This window comes from Malurus melanocephalus, unplaced genomic scaffold, assembly GCF_030028575.1.
Source record: "Malurus melanocephalus ecotype Western Australia unplaced genomic scaffold, MMel_1.1 scaffold_98, whole genome shotgun sequence".
Taxonomy (NCBI): Eukaryota; Metazoa; Chordata; class Aves; order Passeriformes; family Maluridae; genus Malurus; species Malurus melanocephalus.
The window spans coordinates 2,078,737-2,095,932 of record NW_026623330.1 but is presented as its reverse complement, the minus strand read 5'-3'; the positions used below and the strand labels follow the sequence as shown (position 1 = coordinate 2,095,932).

The 17,196-nt window shown below is 41.4% G+C and overlaps 1 protein-coding gene across 1 annotated transcript in view; it reads left to right on the top strand.

Moving 5' to 3' along the window:
- The window catches only part of PRKCA (protein kinase C alpha), a 123,073-nt gene that overhangs the window by 79,799 nt on the left and 26,078 nt on the right, over nt 1–17,196 (top strand). The window contains exons 6-8 of the mRNA XM_057368882.1: nt 5,175–5,331; nt 5,421–5,555; nt 6,312–6,408. Of these exons, the coding sequence (XP_057224865.1) occupies nt 5,175–5,331; nt 5,421–5,555; nt 6,312–6,408 (389 nt within the window). The remainder of the gene's footprint in view (nt 1–5,174; nt 5,332–5,420; nt 5,556–6,311; nt 6,409–17,196) is intronic.

The following is a 17,196-nucleotide window of genomic DNA, read 5'->3' as shown; positions in this document are numbered from 1 at the left end:
GGAAGGAAGGAAGGAAGGAAGGAAGGAAGGAAGGAAGGAAGGAAGGAAGGAAGGAAGGAAGGAAGGAAGGAAGGAAGGAAGGAAGGAAGGAAGGAGAGGATGACAGTTCATTTCCTTGGAAGTGTTTTTCCCAGGATTTATGAACAATCCATGGTTGTTCACACCCACCCCTCCACTGACCAATCCCGAGGCCCAAAATCCAGAAAATGCTCCAGGAATCCAGAACACTGCTGTTCTCACTGCCTGTTTGGGGTTGCAGAGTAGAGCAGGACCAAGTGGGACATTTCTTAGCACATCTCAGCTCCTCTTTGGTGTCTCAGCTGTGGGGTGGGGGCTTAGGTGACAGAGCCTGGGACCCACCAAAAGGGTTTTTTTTCCTTCCCTATAATCCATAAAGACCTTACCCCTTCTCACAGAGGAAATCAGAGCATCACACAGAATTTTCACAGCTCCCTCCAAATCCAAAAACCTCCACATTCTCCTGTCAAACCCCGTAAAACGCTCTGAACAGGAGAAGTTTGTTAAAATTGAGTTAGAAAGGATCAGAATAGATCCCAAGTGATGCTTAATTGTGGCTTAACTTTTCAAAGAGCTTCCTGTCAACGTGGGAGGGGGAAATTTGTCCAAGGTGCTGTCATTAACAGAAGGTGGTTTCACTAAGTAATGAGGCGTTTCAGAGATGTGGCTTCTAAAAGTAATTGTACCATGAGAGGGAATTCATTTAAAAATCATCCAAGTGACAAAATTTAATATTTGCTTTATTTCAGGCCGCCTTGCAGCAAGGCTSTTAAATCTGGCTGAAACTTTCTGTGATAATACAGATAATTTAGCAAATAGCACGTGCTTATTTCCTGATGATTCAGTTGGTTTGTAAATCCTTTTAGGGACAAAAAAACGTGTGCCACAAGGCTTTGTGGTGCCAGGGCACTGTAAAATGAATTTGCAAACAAGGATTCTGTTAGTTCACAGTTTTATTAAAAATTAATAAATTTTCTGAGGGATGAACACAATGAAGTTTTAAGGTATTTTGTAGGTTTTCTCCACAGGCTCTTTTGGGTGTGAGTGTACTTGGCAAATGCCATTTCTRTTGTGTTTATAAATAAAACATTTCCATCCCGCAATTAAGTAGGTTTCTGGACAAGAAAAAGGTTTACCATAATCTTGTTTTGTATAAAACAATTCCAGTGCTGTTGTTGTGGTTGAGGCTTGTCAGCATTTCCAAACTTTCTGAAAATTTCTTTCACTAAAAATGACCATTGTCCTGAAACCAAGCTGCTCTTTTTTGTTGGGTTTTTGGAGCTTTTTGTGATTTTTTTTGTGCTTTTTTTTCCCCTTTGTTTGGGGTTTTTTGTGTGTGTGTGCATTTTTTGTTGTTGTTTGGGTTTTGTTTTTTGAGGGTTTTTATGTGTTTTTTTTGTTTTGGTTTGGTTTTTTGGGGGGGGAGGGTATTGGGGTTTTTTTTTTGTTGGTTTGTTTTTTTATTTAAATAAAGAATACTACATGGACCAAGCCAAAATTACATTTCAGGTGCCTTTTGTGTGTGTTTAACTGAAAAGGAAATGAGCAATTGCCATTTCAGGGGCATATTGCTGTGCAAAAAATCTCTCCTAGAATGTCATTGCTCCTAAAATATTTATTGACAAAACCTCTGCTCGAATATACAGCTCTCAGACCTCCCAGAGGCAACATCACTGCCTTTGGCTTTGGGAAAGGAGGTGAATTAAATGTCCAGGAGGTTTAGGAACAGCAGGAAAAATAATCAATGATTGCCTGTTAGGTTTGAGCCTTTGTCTGGGACTTTTTGCACAGGAATTAYCCCGCAGGTGTTGAGCTCCTGCAGCTGAATTCCTCAATCTCTCTGCTCTGCATCCTGTTTGGGTTGGTAATGAGCTCCTGCTGGTTCCTTCCCAGCCAGCCTCCATCACCTGCAGAACATTTTGTGCCACTGCTGGGGGCAAATTGCAAATCCAGGGGCATCCAAACCCCTCCAGGGCACAGCTGGCAAGGGATCGCTGCAGGATGTGGCTCTTTGGGGGATATGGGGAATTTGGCACATCCCAATTTCTCTTTTTGTCCCTCTGCCTCCTTCCTTGGAAGGTTCTGCAGTGCCTTTTGTTCCAAAAAGCCCCACAATTCATGCACACGGAGTGTTTTSCTGATCAAATGTCGGAAATGGGGCTGGGTTTGAATTCCCAGTGAATGCCAGGAAGGAGGTGAGGCAGGTGGAGCTGCCCAGTGGCTCCYTCAGATTATCTACAATCTCCAAACTGGCACCAGTTTATCCATTCTGAATGGAATAAATGCTGGGAATCACTCAGTCCTATGCACAAACACATTTAATTCCAGTTAACCAACTCACATCTCCCACCCAGTGGATTTCTGGGTGAATTTTAGAGAGCCTGCAACACTTCTTCACAAAAAGAATAGGAATTTTGGATTGATATCCTCTGCCAAAACCTCACCATCTTCCCAGGGCTGCTCAACCTGCCCCACTCAATGCTCATTTGTGCAATCCTCAAACACCCGTGGTTTATTTCCAATGGTTGAGTTGCTTGCTCGAGAGTTGCGTTGAATATTAATAATTTATAGTTTGCAGTACAGAAATGTGGTGGTTTTCTTTTTATAGAAACACTCTSGAAACGCACATTTCTGAAATCACCGAGTTCGTGACCCTTTCATGGGTTGGATTGACGTGGGGGGTTTGCTCTCAGRCATAGTAAAGTGCTTTTTGCTATTCTTAATCTCTGCATTTTACACTGAATTTTCTTCCTCCTGATGTGTGTTAAAAGTTGTTTCGTTCTCACATTTACTCCTTGACCCATCTGATAATTCAGGGCTCTTCTGAGCGAGCTCGTAGGTGGTTAAATCACAGTTCTGATTTTTATTTTTTTTTTCAGCTTTATTTTGGAATTGTTTTCATAGTGAAAGAACAATAACCTTTGTGAGAAAAAGAACCCCATCTGGTGCAGTGATACACAAACCAATATTAGGCTTTTGAACTGTGACCTCTCAGGCACTGGGACATCTGCCCTGTTGGCACTGATTTAGGGACAGGATGGTGGATTTGGTATCTAATGTGCCCCATGTTACATAAATTTTATTAAAAYACACCCAGACACAKCCCAGAATTTTCAGGAGGGTTTAACTCTATTTTCCTAAAGCTGCAAGGAGCAGAAAATCTGCTGCTGTTGTTGACCTGGAGAAAAGTTTCAACTTTGTCATCCGCTCTCTGAATTCCTCAAAATCCTGCCTRAGTTTCTTCTCTTTGCATGAAATGTCAGTTGTTCTCCACCAGCCCACTCTGTTTTATTTAGGATTTTATTTCAAGTATGAATACCTACAATGTCCTACACTATTCCTGGAGAAGTGGGCGTCTCAATTTTAGGCCTGGCTCCCGGCTGGTTTAGAACCAGCACTTGACAGAAGAGCCACCAAATAATCTGCATTTTCTGCCAAATACACATTTATGATCTCTGTGAACCAGGAGGAGGAAAATGGCATATTTTTCCCTCATGCRGGTTGATAAATATTTCTGGGTTTTAGAAGGAAAATCTGAGCAAAACTGGATTTGTTGGAGACTTCAATCCATATTTGTCTTTGCTGTCTTTTTCTCTGTTGCTTTCTCAGCTCCCATTATGAATCCAGTCTGGACAAAATGTTTGGAAATTCATCTGGTGGCAGCTGCTTTGCTCAGRACAGAAATCATGATCATCCTTAATATTTATGGCAGAAATCTGACAAGAATTATTTCAGATTTCTGCCCAAAGTGAGGCAGAACTGCACCTCCCTTCAAGCATCTCTATCAGAGAGCTGAGTTTAATTAACAGTTAATTACTGAGCGGGATGAGATCCCTTGCTATGGTTACAATTACAGCCAAATTCAGCCGCTGTAAACTGATTGATTTCCATGGAGTTATTTTTCATTTTGCTTTTTCAACCTCACTCAAGAGKCTGGGCTTTTGGTGGGGAGGGGAAATCTCTTCTTGGTGTCAGTTCTCCCAGAGAAACCTGCAATGCCCCGTTAAAAATAGGGCAAATTAACGAGATGAAGCACTTGGATGCTAATTCTTGATAAGCACTATTTAGCACAAGGATCATCACGCCGTTTCCTCGGGAAAAGAAGTGCTAAGTCAGTTGGAAAAAGATGTCTGAGGGTATTAATTATGCAGACAAAAGTACAAATGGGCCTCAAGATATCTTAAAATCAGAGTGAGAGAACGGCTTCGTTAGCAGCCTGTGTTTAGTACACTCRCATTTTCCTTCCCAATTAATCTTTGAGCTCCTCTTTCTTGAATTTAGAGGGTTTTTTTCCCATTTTCTGTGTTTGCTGCAGAGGAAAGCAGCAATTTTACCCACACTGCCCATGCTGCTTTGTGGCATCAGGGCAGGGATGGCTTTGTCCAGGGGTCTCTCCACTCAAAATTCTGCCCATTTCACACCSAGCTTCTGCAGGTAAAATTGAAACAGAAAAGCAGAGCCCGAAGAAGATAAAATTAAGCAATTTTTGCTACAATTAAGGATTTTAGCAAAAAACTCACTGGTGTGTATTTTTAGGAAGCTGTAGAGCACGTGGAAGGTTCTGCGCCTCTCTTATGGCTAARTGCAGCGTAGGAATAGAAATCCAAAAAGTGGATTTTGAAGTAATAGCTCCCGTGCCAAATCTGGCAGTGCRCAAGAACCATGCAGAAGAAGGCTGGGGAAAAAAAACCAAACTAAAAAAGCCATAATAAACCCCAAAATAGGATGAGAGAAAGCAGCTTGCACTGAGAACTGTCACTTCAGAGTGCTTGTGTCAAAGCCCTGATCCCCTGGAATCCACCGAGGTCTGGCTGCTGCTCTCAGTGTCTCCCAATCTTGTGTTTGTGTAACCTCAGACTGACAGAGGAACAAAAACGCTGAGATTTGGTACCTGCTCAGAAAAATCCCAGCACTGGGTTTAGGTTTCAGTCGTGGCATTCAGGGGGAGCTGCCTGTGATTCACTCCCCTCTCCTGTCACTGCTCCCTGCTATTCTCACAAACATCACTCAGTGCAGCCTCCCTTCCCAAGGAGCAGTTTCTGATGATTTTCACATCTGATTTATTCACCAACGTTTTTCCATAGTTCTGCTCTGCTATTTCTCTCTCAGCAGTGATGTGTAATCCCGTACAAACCAGCTGTGCTTTGTATTGACAGTGAGAGAAGCAAAAAACCTCATTCCCATGGATCCAAATGGACTCTCAGATCCTTATGTCAAGCTGAAGCTCATCCCAGACCCCAAGAACGAGAGCAAACAAAAAACAAAAACCATCCGTTCCACCCTGAACCCGGACTGGAACGAGTCCTTCACCTTGTGAGTTGAACACGCTGATTTTGTGTGGGTTTTTTTTGTTGAATTGTTCATTTCAGCCTTGAAAATTCCTCCGTTTGTCTCTTTTTCAGTAAATTAAAACCCACRGACAAAGACCGCCGGTTATCCGTAGAGGTCTGGGACTGGGATCGAACAACCAGGAATGATTTCATGGGATCTCTGTCTTTTGGGGTGTCAGAGCTTATGAAAATGCCAGCCAGTGGATGGTAAGAGTTTCTGAAAAGAGAAGGAATGTACCACCAAAAGTTTTAAACCTGTCCTTTTTTTCAAGATGATCTACCTTTTATTTGAGCTTTTTGCTGTGTTTCAGGCTATAAATCCCCTGAAAGTGCAACTAAACCTAGGAAACATAGGCTGGATATATCAAAGGAGGATAATAAAACAGCTGCTTTTCTTTTGTGGTGTTCCTGAAACTTCTGATGGAGCCAGGAGCTGCTGCAAACTCCTTTCTGTGCACACAGTCTTGTGATACAAATGTTATTTTTATCTCAAATCCGATGTGTTCGATACTCAGTGTATCACATTATATATAGCTCTGCCAATTCAAAGCACATGGGAATGATTTCATAAAATGCCATCTCGTTACCTACCAGGAGAGGGGTGGAACTCCCCACATCTCCTCAAAAAGGACATTTCTCCAAAGGCAYTTGTGCAGGGCCATGGAAGGTTCCTCCTCAGGGCTGGTGTCTCCCATCAAATCCCAGCATGAGTGGGAAGAACCTCCTCGCCCATTAAACCGCTTTGACAGACARTTTGGGATTAAAGATGTGATTTCAAGTACAATAAATCCTATTTCTGAGTTTGCTTTAGCTCTTTGAGATCAGTTTTTCACTCACTTTGTCACTGACACAAACCACACACAACCAACCAAACCAGATTTTAGATCTGTCAGGAAAAAGCTGTAAAATCACCAATTCTTTTAGCAGCTGAATTCACCAGTTTTTTCCTCAAACCTTCCACAGGTACAAGCTGCTGAATCAAGAAGAGGGTGAATATTACAACGTTCCAATTCCAGATGCCGATGAAGATGGAAACGCAGAGCTCCGGCAGAAGTTTGAGGTGAGGATTAAACACAAATATATGCAACTCTATATTACATTTTTCACTTTACTACCAAAAAAAAGAAGTCAGTTCAAATATGTTGTAGTGCTCCTATTTCTGTTCCTGTGACAGCCCTGTGTGTCTTTGGTTTTCTTGAAGATTCGACCAAATCTTTAATTCAAATCTTTAATTCAAATCTTTAATTCAGAGGTGGCATCACTTTCCTGACAGTTCAGCTTCTCTGCTATGACACTTAGGAGTCGGTATTTTAAAATATGTTCTGTCAAGTATATGGAATAATTTCAATGTCTCTTTTAACAACTGCTGCAAAATCTGCCAGCCATTATCACCGATATCTGCATTATTTCACAAATGAAATTCTCAGAAACGACAGTGTTCTAATACTTGGAGTGTTTTGTGCTGTAAGTTGGGGTGTTTGAAGAAAATACTTGCAGTGTTGGTGATTTTGGGGTTTCAAGCCTTTGCAGAAGGTTTTGATGTGAAATTCTCTGGAGCATGGGGATGGATGTTTTTTAAGGATTTTTTTTTAAGGATAAGAGGTATTGCTGGTTATGTACAAAAAAGAAAATCTGGAGAAAAGTGCTGTTTCCTGCAGTTCCTTTCCRTCGGTGGTGCCAGCTGCCAAGGTTGGTGGCAACCAGAACGATCTCACGATGCCACAAAAAGCAAGTTTTTATTAATGATCTCACTCGGCCCCTTCTGACAACCTCAGCCAGAATTCCAACAAAATATTTGCCAGTCACAGAGCCCAGGAGATGGACAGGAGGAGTGGGAGAGGTTTGCTGGTGGCTCCAGCCCCTCTCCCCTGCAGCTGTGAATATCCCAACCTGCGCTGTTGCTTTCGCCTTTTCCTGCTGGGACATTTACAGCCTCAGCCAAGCTGTTTGTCCAAACCATGATGAATGTACCTGTTGTGCATAAACAAACCTGCCTGTTTCCTTTCAAGCTGAAATGGCCATTTTTTATGTTCACCATCAGGCAGGATTCTCCATTGTTATTGTAAAAGATGGGTTAACCCACGCAAGTGAGGAAAAACGGCTCAACTTGCAAGAAAGGAAAAGAAAAGGTGCACCCATTTCTTCTGAACACATTTGGATCAGCTCCCATGTCTGCAGCATGAGCTGTGATTTTGTTACACATTTGAGAAGTATTTGAGCCTCCATTCCATTTTCCTTTCTTTCCAGTCATGATCTGACCGATGTGATTTCGTTTTGCTGCTCTGGGTCATTTGCTATCCAAGATCATGTTTATTTTTTATCATTCCCRGAAAGAATAACTTCAGAAGTAATTCTGTTTCTGGGCATTGTGCAGAGGCTGGAATTGGGTGGATATTTGTGAGACAGGTGTAAAAAYTTCCCTGTTTTTTCTCAGGTCAGAGACAGAACGAAGACGAGTCACTAAAATTTCCCACTTAAAAATGTCAGATATTACCTGCAGTGTGTTTGCATATTGAATTTACAAACTCTGAGGCTGATTCTTMACCCTGCTGTAAATGCTTTGGTTGCAGGAAGAGCAGACAGGGTTTATCCATGTCCTGCAATGGAGTGGAGAGRATTCCTGTAAAGCTCCTGGAGCTGGTCCTGGAGGCAGCAGCTTCACCAAGGGGCAGCTCTGCCTCAGAAATAATTAGACTGCCTCAAACCTAATTAGTTCAGGCTCAGCACTGGGTATTTGGGGCTCTCCCTGCTCTGGGGTGGCCTGGCTGGTGCTTTTGGAGTGGCTGAATTAATCAAGTGAAGGGAACAGGGCTCAGCAGGTACTCGGTGTCTCCTGGAATGTGATTTCCCAAGTCCCAGTGAGCAGTTTTAAACCTTAGTGATGATAAATGAGAATATTGGTGACTGAACAAACCCTGAATGATAACAAGGCCAAAGCTGGTGTGGTGTAGGGTTCCATGGCTGAAGGATTTGGGTCCATCCTCTTGTCCTCTCAGAGTTTGCCATCAGGAGGAGGAGCAGAGGGAAGCAGCACCCTCCATGGAATATTCTTCCTTGGTTCTGAGGGGCATCACTGTGATGGCTTCCAAAAATTCGCAGCACAGATGTCTGGATGGTGATATTTCACTTATTAGCTATTCTGGTACGGCACAGGAGTGCTGCTGACTCTGATCAGCTTTTACTTTATTCCTGTTATCATTTCCATCCTGCCTTGCACAGGCGTTTTATTTTCAGTGCCCTGTGATAAGGAACAAGTAGACAGTGCTGAGAAAAAYGCTGCTATTTGGGATTTAATGACATCATCTAAATAAATATTTCCACTGCTCTAAAASCAGCCTTCCAGGAAGAAGATTGCAGGTCTTGGCTGTCGTTTTCCTCAGGGAGTGGATTTGTCAGGAAGATTAAAAATACAGATAGACCAGGGGTCAGGCTGGGCCACCTTCTCATTTATCAGTTGATGGAAGGASTAACTCCAGAGGGCTTCCCAGCCCAGCCTGTTGTTCTGGTGCTATAAAATATATCTATTTTTTTATATATGACCATGTGATTGGTAGCCAAGCTACAGCGATTTCACTTTGAGTACAAAATTACAATGATTTCCACAGAAATATTGCATTACTAATATCAAATGCTTAAAATGAAGAGTGGTGGCCTTCGGAGTAAAGGGTTGTACACAAACCTAAGCTCCACAAGAGYACAGAAAGTTTAGGATTAGGATTTCATTGTTCAATAGTAAGAAAGGATAAGATTATTTTCAGTTATGAAAGATCAGAGAGCCAATAAGTGTAGAATTCCTGAGATCAGTTTCTGATCTTGAAAACTCTAAGATGTTCTAAAAACATCTTAGACTTTTCCCCTTTAACTGAAATTTAGAAACGTGGGGAGTAGGCCCTCCAAGACCACTTGGGAACTACCTCATATTTAAAACAGAATTTYAGAAATACCTGCCTGTATCTGAATTCCAACAGCTTTCAGATTTGGCCTTGTCACTGATCTCAAATGATTTACACAGTTCCATCCCATCCTTCTCAACACAGTGCTTTCACAGCCCAGAGTTCTGATGGAAATGGGGTTCTCAGCCACCCAAATCTYATGGAAATGCTGCTTTGCTCCCTGGACCTTCTGCAACAGATTCTTAAATCATTCATTCAATGTAAATCTACCATAAAATAGCTATACAGGATTATAAATAACAATAGATTTAAATACTCTCTTCACTTATTTGTAGCTGAATGCCAAAAACTGTTTGTCCTGAGAAGTTTCCTCGTGGCCCATTCTGAACCAACTGAAAAATTAACACTCAACCTTTGCCCAGAATGCCCAAYAAATGGGACCAAATTTGGAAAAGAAAGAATTGAGAAGGACAGGGCTTTTTTAACCTTTGGGATTTTATTGCAAGGAATTTTCTTATTATATTCAATTGTGCAGTATACAGAACTTGAGGTACATTATGCAGAGGTGCAATGCAGTATTTTCCACACGACGGATTTTATTCATTGTACGTATTTTCTGGATCTCACCTCTCCTTCAAACTCACAAATCTATTATCTGCTAATTTAGCAGTGTGATCAAATCTGTCCTCAGTGATTTATACGTGATACATCATTATTAATATTTAGAGATAAAAATATACCCCTGGAGGAAGTGGAGGCWGGATAAAAGCTGTCACTATTTTTCAATCACTATTTTGCAACCTTTAGCTGTGAATTTTYTCTCTGGAATGGCATCATTTGGGGCCATCTCAAAAATGAAACTCCCTCCTCAACAGGCATAWTCAGAGTCATTGTGGCTGCTCCCTAATTGTCCATGCTGAGGTTGCCATGGGAACTCCCAACAGTCCCAGGTGCCTTCATGGACCCAAACCAGCAAATCTTCCAACTGCAGCATCTACTCCTGATTATTTACTTATTTTCTCCTCACAGTACTTTACTAGGCAGAGAGAAAAAAAGCAGAATTTAGAAATAATGCAACCTTTTGGTATTTTTTTCTCCCTGGTTGTGATTTGAGCAGTTAGRTGCCTTTGCCATTTAGGGCATCATTCCCTTTTTGTCTTGAATTTGGGGGAAAGAAATGTGCAAATTCTAAAACTTCTGCTGAAGGGAATTATTTCAATTTGGTCAAGCCCTCTTTACTTTTCCYGCTTTGGAAAGCATTTCCTGATACTTTAATAWCRCCCTAGAATAACAACAGAATAATAYTGGYTTAAAAGCAGCCTGTTCTGTGATCTCCCCCCTTCTTTCCACATCASAAGAACTGGAAAATGTCATTACAAATAAAGCAGCTGTTATGGTCCACGGAAAGGATTTTTTTTTAATTAAACAGAGAGCAGAGCAGCCATAATCCTTATCCCTGCACACATTTATTCAGCAGGAGGTGCTCTGAGTGATTGGAGCAGCCTCAGTCCCTACACCCAGCCCTGGAAGTCGCAGTGATGAGGGAATGGGGCTCTGCTGGTGAAATCCTCATTTTAGGGAATGGGAAGACTTCAGTTCTCCAGGTCTCTAAAGTGTTATGAGGGCTGTGAAGGAAACATTACTTTTACATCTTTGAAGGATGGTGATGTTTTGCCCCAGAGCTGTTATACTGCAGTTACTTTACTCTTACTTTAAAAAAAATGAAATAAAAGATACAATCTCTTTCATATCTCTCTCCATCCAATATGCATTCCCACTCTGAAGCTTCAGGCAGGTCAGCAAAGGGGACGTGGAAAAGAGAAGGAGCATTGCTGATGCTCCAAATTGGAAAYGAGGAGATTAAATTGACTTTTCAGGAAACAGACACTGAGCCACGCTGAAATCATGACCAGCCAAAATATCACTGGCACATCAATCCCCGCTCATTATGCATATAGAGATATAAAAAGAAGAGCTGCTTTTTTTGGCCCTGGCACTCGTTCCTATTTTTAAATTGTGCATATTTAATCATTAGAGAATAGTTTGCAGCATCATAGAGATGCTGGGAGATGACTCCATCTGTTCCGTGCTATAGTTTGGCAGGGGGAATTCCCATATGCAGTTGTCTGGAGGTTTCCCATCCACTCACCACGGCTCAAACTGGAGAGCTTGAAATTTCTTGACTAGCTGGCGTAAATCTCTGATTTCAGTTCCCATCAGCTGCTGGTTTCCTTAAGGGTTTTCTCGGTGTGCTGTGATTTAAGGTGAAGAATATAAACATTTGTGTTGATAGTAGGGATTCCCTTATCATTATAAAGGTGAAATGTGTGTCACAAAACAGGGGGAAAAAAATTAATAATTTTCTTGCTGTGGTGAGATGAAGAAGTGAGCGCCAGCACCCTCCTGCCCAGCTGTGGTTCTGCAACACAGGGTTCACCCCAGGGTGCTCCATGCATGGAGGGTGAGTTCAGAGGCTGAGATGACCCCAGCGAGCAGGGACAGCACTATCCCCATCCCATCAGGGAATTTTAACCCAAATTTCTCCGTGCTGGTTCCTTCCCGTGCCTCGCAGACGCGTCCATCGCTGTGCTCCCGCTGCTGCCGTGTGTGTTTGTTCTTTCTGCTGCTGATTGTGGCGCCAGCCCGGTACTAACCACGCAGTGTTTCTCCCTCTCCTGTCTCTTCCAGGACTGTCATGTAAATATCCACTTCCTCAAGGTAGTTTTCTTTCTCTTCACACAACCCYCTTTGCCGGCATCTGAAGTTTATTAAGTTTAATTTCATTCTCGCCATCTTTTAAGGATGCACTTGGGTTTTTTTCCCCACTTCAAGATTTTCTAATTGATAAAAAAAAAATTAAAATTAGAGCATGAATCTTTTGTAATTTGTCACAAAGTGTTGCCCCAGATTAGAATTTTWTACAAAAAAAGAGTGATCAACCCTGAGCAGGTGCAGCGGGCCTTTCTTTTTGAAGGAATTCCTAAAACAAATGCCACTTGCTCATGGAAAATGGAAAAAGGTGCATCTTTAACGTGAAAGACATCCATGGAACTTGAAATAACTCTCACAGATCAGATAATGCTCATGCTCACTGTATATTTTAATAGATATATTCACATATAGAGCATGCGTGTTTTATGGTTGAACATGGCCCATCTGTTGCTGTGTGTTTTTGGAGGATGCTGCATTGCAAGAGACATTGCACAGATGCTCTGACACCTGAAACACCAATCCATCTCTTTATTTCTCATTTTGCTCCTTTCACTGCTCCCCACATCACTGAGTTACATCTCAGCATTGAGAACATCCCTGTGCTTTGTTTATATTTGCATGAACCTCTAACAAATTCTCTTGCTTTGTTAGGGCAAAGGCCACTGGCACAAACCCCACTTTCATGCACTGGTTAAGTTACAATTTAAATTAAATTTTGAAGTTTCTGTGTTGTCAGTTGTTCTCAGAATCTAAGATTGTTGAAGCCATTACCATCTTCAAATAGTATTTTTATAGTATTTCTACCACTGAAGTTGACCTGGAGCACTTTACATTATCACTCACAGCTTAAAATACTTCATTTAAAGAACAAATGTGATTTTAAAAAAGTTGTTTATGTTATTAATGCATGATTTTAACAAATGTTCCGACACCCAACCAGAAAAATCTGAGAATAACACCATTTGTCATTGCCAGATATTTCCAAATGCGGCAATCTTTTGTTGTGCAATCAATAATACTTTTCCTAAACCTCGATTCTTTATCTCAGAAAAGCCTGTASAGAAGAGAACTGTCCTTCCTCAACCCCTCACACCTCTTCTTATKTGAAAATAAAAGCACACAGTGCTTKCATKGGYGAAATTTGTTTYGTGCTGGGAAGTTGGAAGTTCYTCTCTTTAAATGCAYTTTTRAACYRGAACAAAAGTCACCCTGAAAAAAACATGCATCTGGGATAAATGGGAAGTTTTGTCACCTCGTGGTAAAATCCAGAGTGCTGCTATAAACTGACAAAAGTCCTTGGATAATTCACATTTCAACCACAGGAGTGCCCCTAAAAAAGGGTTGAAGGGTTTCCCACAGCTGCTGCTTCTTGGGCAAAATTCATGTTTATTCCTGGTGGAYTGTAAACATGAATTCCATACAAACAGAGAGAGCTGGCCCTCTGTTCCTATGGGGAGACCGTGGAATTCAGGATTTTTTCGTGGAAAAATGCTTCTGTGTTTGTTATCTGTCTTTTTTCACTAAATCCCTGCAAATCCCCACTGCTGGCAGTGACCCTGAGCCCTGAGCTCAGCTCAGGAGCATCCCTGAGGGATCAGGATTGGGGTGATCCCTGTCTTTGGGAAGGATTGTGGGGAATCCCTTCATGGGGGGCTGCTGGGGGRTGGTTCCTGCCCAATTTTACAGGATTGGGACTAAAAGGAGCAGGTGAAGGAGGAAGGGCTGCATTGCTCAGGATAACACAACAGCTCTGAGCTAGAAACCTGTAAAATGTACAAGAATTCATTTATAATATCCTAGCATGTGGGAGATGTTGTGAACACTTTTTAATAAAATATTGTAAGATAACACTTTATAAAAATAAAGTATTCGGTGTCTCAATAATCAGGCCCTGGGCAGGGTCACACATCCATCCTGCTTTTGTCCCACTGCAAAGTGTGGATTTAAATAGGYTATTCCTCAACATCACGCAGGAAACACCTTCACCTCTGTGTGTGTGTGTGTGATAAATCATTTCAGAGCATATTCAGATTTGGATACAGAATCCCCAGGTTTTTAAATCACTCCTGGTCTGCAGTTTTGGCATGGCTGGGGGTGTTTGATTGCAGRGATTTGCTCTAAGAACTGAAGTCCTTAAAAATTCTTTTAGAACAGAATTTATTGAAATTAGTTTTATGCTTAAAAGCAAATTCCACACTCTAGGATTTTTTATTATTGAAAAGTAGCAGCGATTTGCATAATTAAAGAACCAAGGAGCCGACATAAAAGCAATTCTTCTTTCGACACTTAGATATTTGCTGTTGTAGCATCCTGTTTGCTTTTGGGGGTTTTTATTGCCACTACTACAGGATCCTTCTGCGAGAATTCTTTAGTATTATTCCTAGGCAGCCTCTTTAATTACATTTCATCTCGTTAGGCACTGCTCTGTTGCAGGGGGGAGGMTGTTTGGCAATAAAGGCAGGGAACAAAGTGGACTCAGGTGGCTGCAGGATTATTAAACAGATTAAACATGTTGACAGTGCCAAAAGGGGAGCTGGAAACTCTTCCCTCTCTGATTTCTCAGCTCACACTCACAGGCATCGTTGTCCAGGGTAATATCCCCTGAAACTCCTGTCTCAGGACAGATAAATCCATTTTCCAATGTATTTCACAGTCATTTCACATCACAGTCTCCATTTTCTAGGGGTTGTGGTTACCTTCACCCTGTTGGTGATTCACTTTTGAGAATATTTTGGAAATCGTGTGTTCAGGTGCTTCATGCAGTTCTAACTTCTATCCAGCAACACAAAAAAAAAAAAAATTAAAAAATGATTGAATAGGGGATGCTGTTACCAACCCCACAAAAAGGGTCTGTTGAGATGCTCCGTGATGTATTAAACTGTTGCCTTGTCCTTTCTGATTCTCTTTTTTTCCCTTTATCCTAAGTGAAGTAGAGCTTGGGAAAATAATTTCTCCTCAGAGTGAGAAACCACAAGAGGTCAGCAAAGAACAGGGAAAAGCTCCCAGAGCTGAGCTGGCTYCAGCAAAAGGCCTGAAAAGGAGGAAATCATCCACATTTTTTGTGAAAAAAAAAATATATATATTTTAAAAAAAATACACAAACCCATTAATTTAAACCATTATTTTGGTACAATTCCATGTAACATTTTTCACATGGCCCTTTGTTCAGGTTTTTTTTTAACTGGCACTTGTGATAATTTTTCCTCTAATCATATTTGATAATTACAGGTATCAAAGCAGGCACTGCTCTGCTCACCTTGGGATTCCTCAGCCCAACACTTTGGTGGCCTCAGGAGTTTCCCGTGTCCTTGGACATCCTTTCTGCAAAAGGAATTTTTAATCCTTTTCCTGTATGGCCCAAATTGGTTTCAGGCAAATCCCTTAAATAWATTTACTGTTAGCAACTAACAGGGTAAATATGACACCAGTTGAAGAGGAGGAGGAGAGGAAATGAGGGGAAAATGAACTAAAGACACAAAATAGTCCATATTTAACTCCCAGGTAGGTTTTTATCACTGTCCTCATTTATATCTTTATGAAACATCCCATTTGCTTTCATGCCTTTCTAAGGCATATAAAATGGGAAGCAATGCGAAAGACAGGAATTTTTTCCCAGCTCTTTTTTCAACAAATGTTTTAGCCACTGAAGCAAAAATGCATTTTCATTTGCATATTTTGCATTATTTACTCTCTTTTTTCAATAACTCGTTTAGCCACTGAAGCAAAAATGCATTTTCACTTTTATCCCTTGCATTTTTTACTAATTACACCACGGCTCGCCACAGCAATGCTGCCCTAATGAAGACGAATCTGAGAGTGCTGATAAAGAGCTTTTTGGTTATTTACATCCCTTTCGTGCTCCCCTTGCTGCAGAGAAGTGTTGCTGGAATTTAAATTCCTCAAGGAATGATTAAAATCATGTGGGAACCTCACAAATCCTRTCCCTGGTCCCAGGCACTTCCCTGGCTCCCAAAAAAACTGCTGATGGATGATAAACTGGCCTTAGGTTATGGCATTAAGTGAGGTATTGGGTCTTACTGGGGCTTAAAAATGGACTCTTCTCATCTCAAATTCTCAGCRTCCTGGTAATTAAGTTGTAGAAATCAGGGAATTGATAGTCTGTCGTAGCACCTGTAATTACGTGGAACTGGAAATGCAATAATGTAAGAAACAAGCTGCCACAATGACAGAGAGCGTCTCACTGAATGGGAGTGTTTTTCCTCCAGATTTTGGCTTGAATTGATTGGATTTATTTGCTTTATTAAAGGCCTGCTAATGGCTCAACACATTGATCAAAGTCCCCAGTGAGTGTACATGACTGGAAACCTGAATGGCTCCTTCCTGGATTGGATAAATTGGATAAATTATTGTTATTATTACTATTACTATTCTTAAAATAATATTATAAATGATAAGATAATAAATATAATATATAATTAAACATTATCAATTATTAAATTATATAGCACTATAGTGAACATGTAATTACTATTTAATTATTATTAATAATTCTTATTGATTATATATTTACTTAATATATAATTCATTGATATATAATTAGAATATTGTTAGAAAATATTCTTAATATTCTCATTTCAGTTTTTCCATCCATGGTATGAGCTTTGCTGGTTCTGTCAGTGACATCTTTTGTGATTAATTTGAGAATGAGGGGCAGAGACCTTGGCTGAAGGTGTGGCAGTGTGAGAGGGCTGGGTCCATCTGAAGGGCAAAGAACAGCTGAGAACTTTTAGCAGTGTGAAAAGCGGGGATTTTGTTAGAATTTTTAGAGGGATTAAACCATGGCAARGAGACATTCCTGCCCCACAGATCTCAGTTTGTGGGGCTTGAGAGAGGGTGCCAAGAGAAGCTGTGGCTGCTCCATCCCTGGGAGTGTCCAGGGCCGGGTTGGACAGCGCTTGGAGCCACCTGGGATGGTGCCCATGGATGGGGTGGGGCTGGATGATTTTTAGGTTCCTTCCAGCCCAAACTGTTCCGAGACTCTGAGATTCTGAGATTCTATGATTCTGATATTCTGAGATCAGCCTGCACAGTCACTCCCCGGCCTGCTGGGCCTGGTGCCCTCAGAGCTGCGGGGTTTTGCAGCACAGACCGGGCAGAGCTCCCATCCCATCCTTCATTCGGTATTTCCAGCGCTGCAGGGGCAGAGCAGTGGCTGCTGAGGGAACCAGAGATGAGGAGGGAACGCTGGGATCCGTGTGAGGGAGAGCTGTGGGAATCCTGAA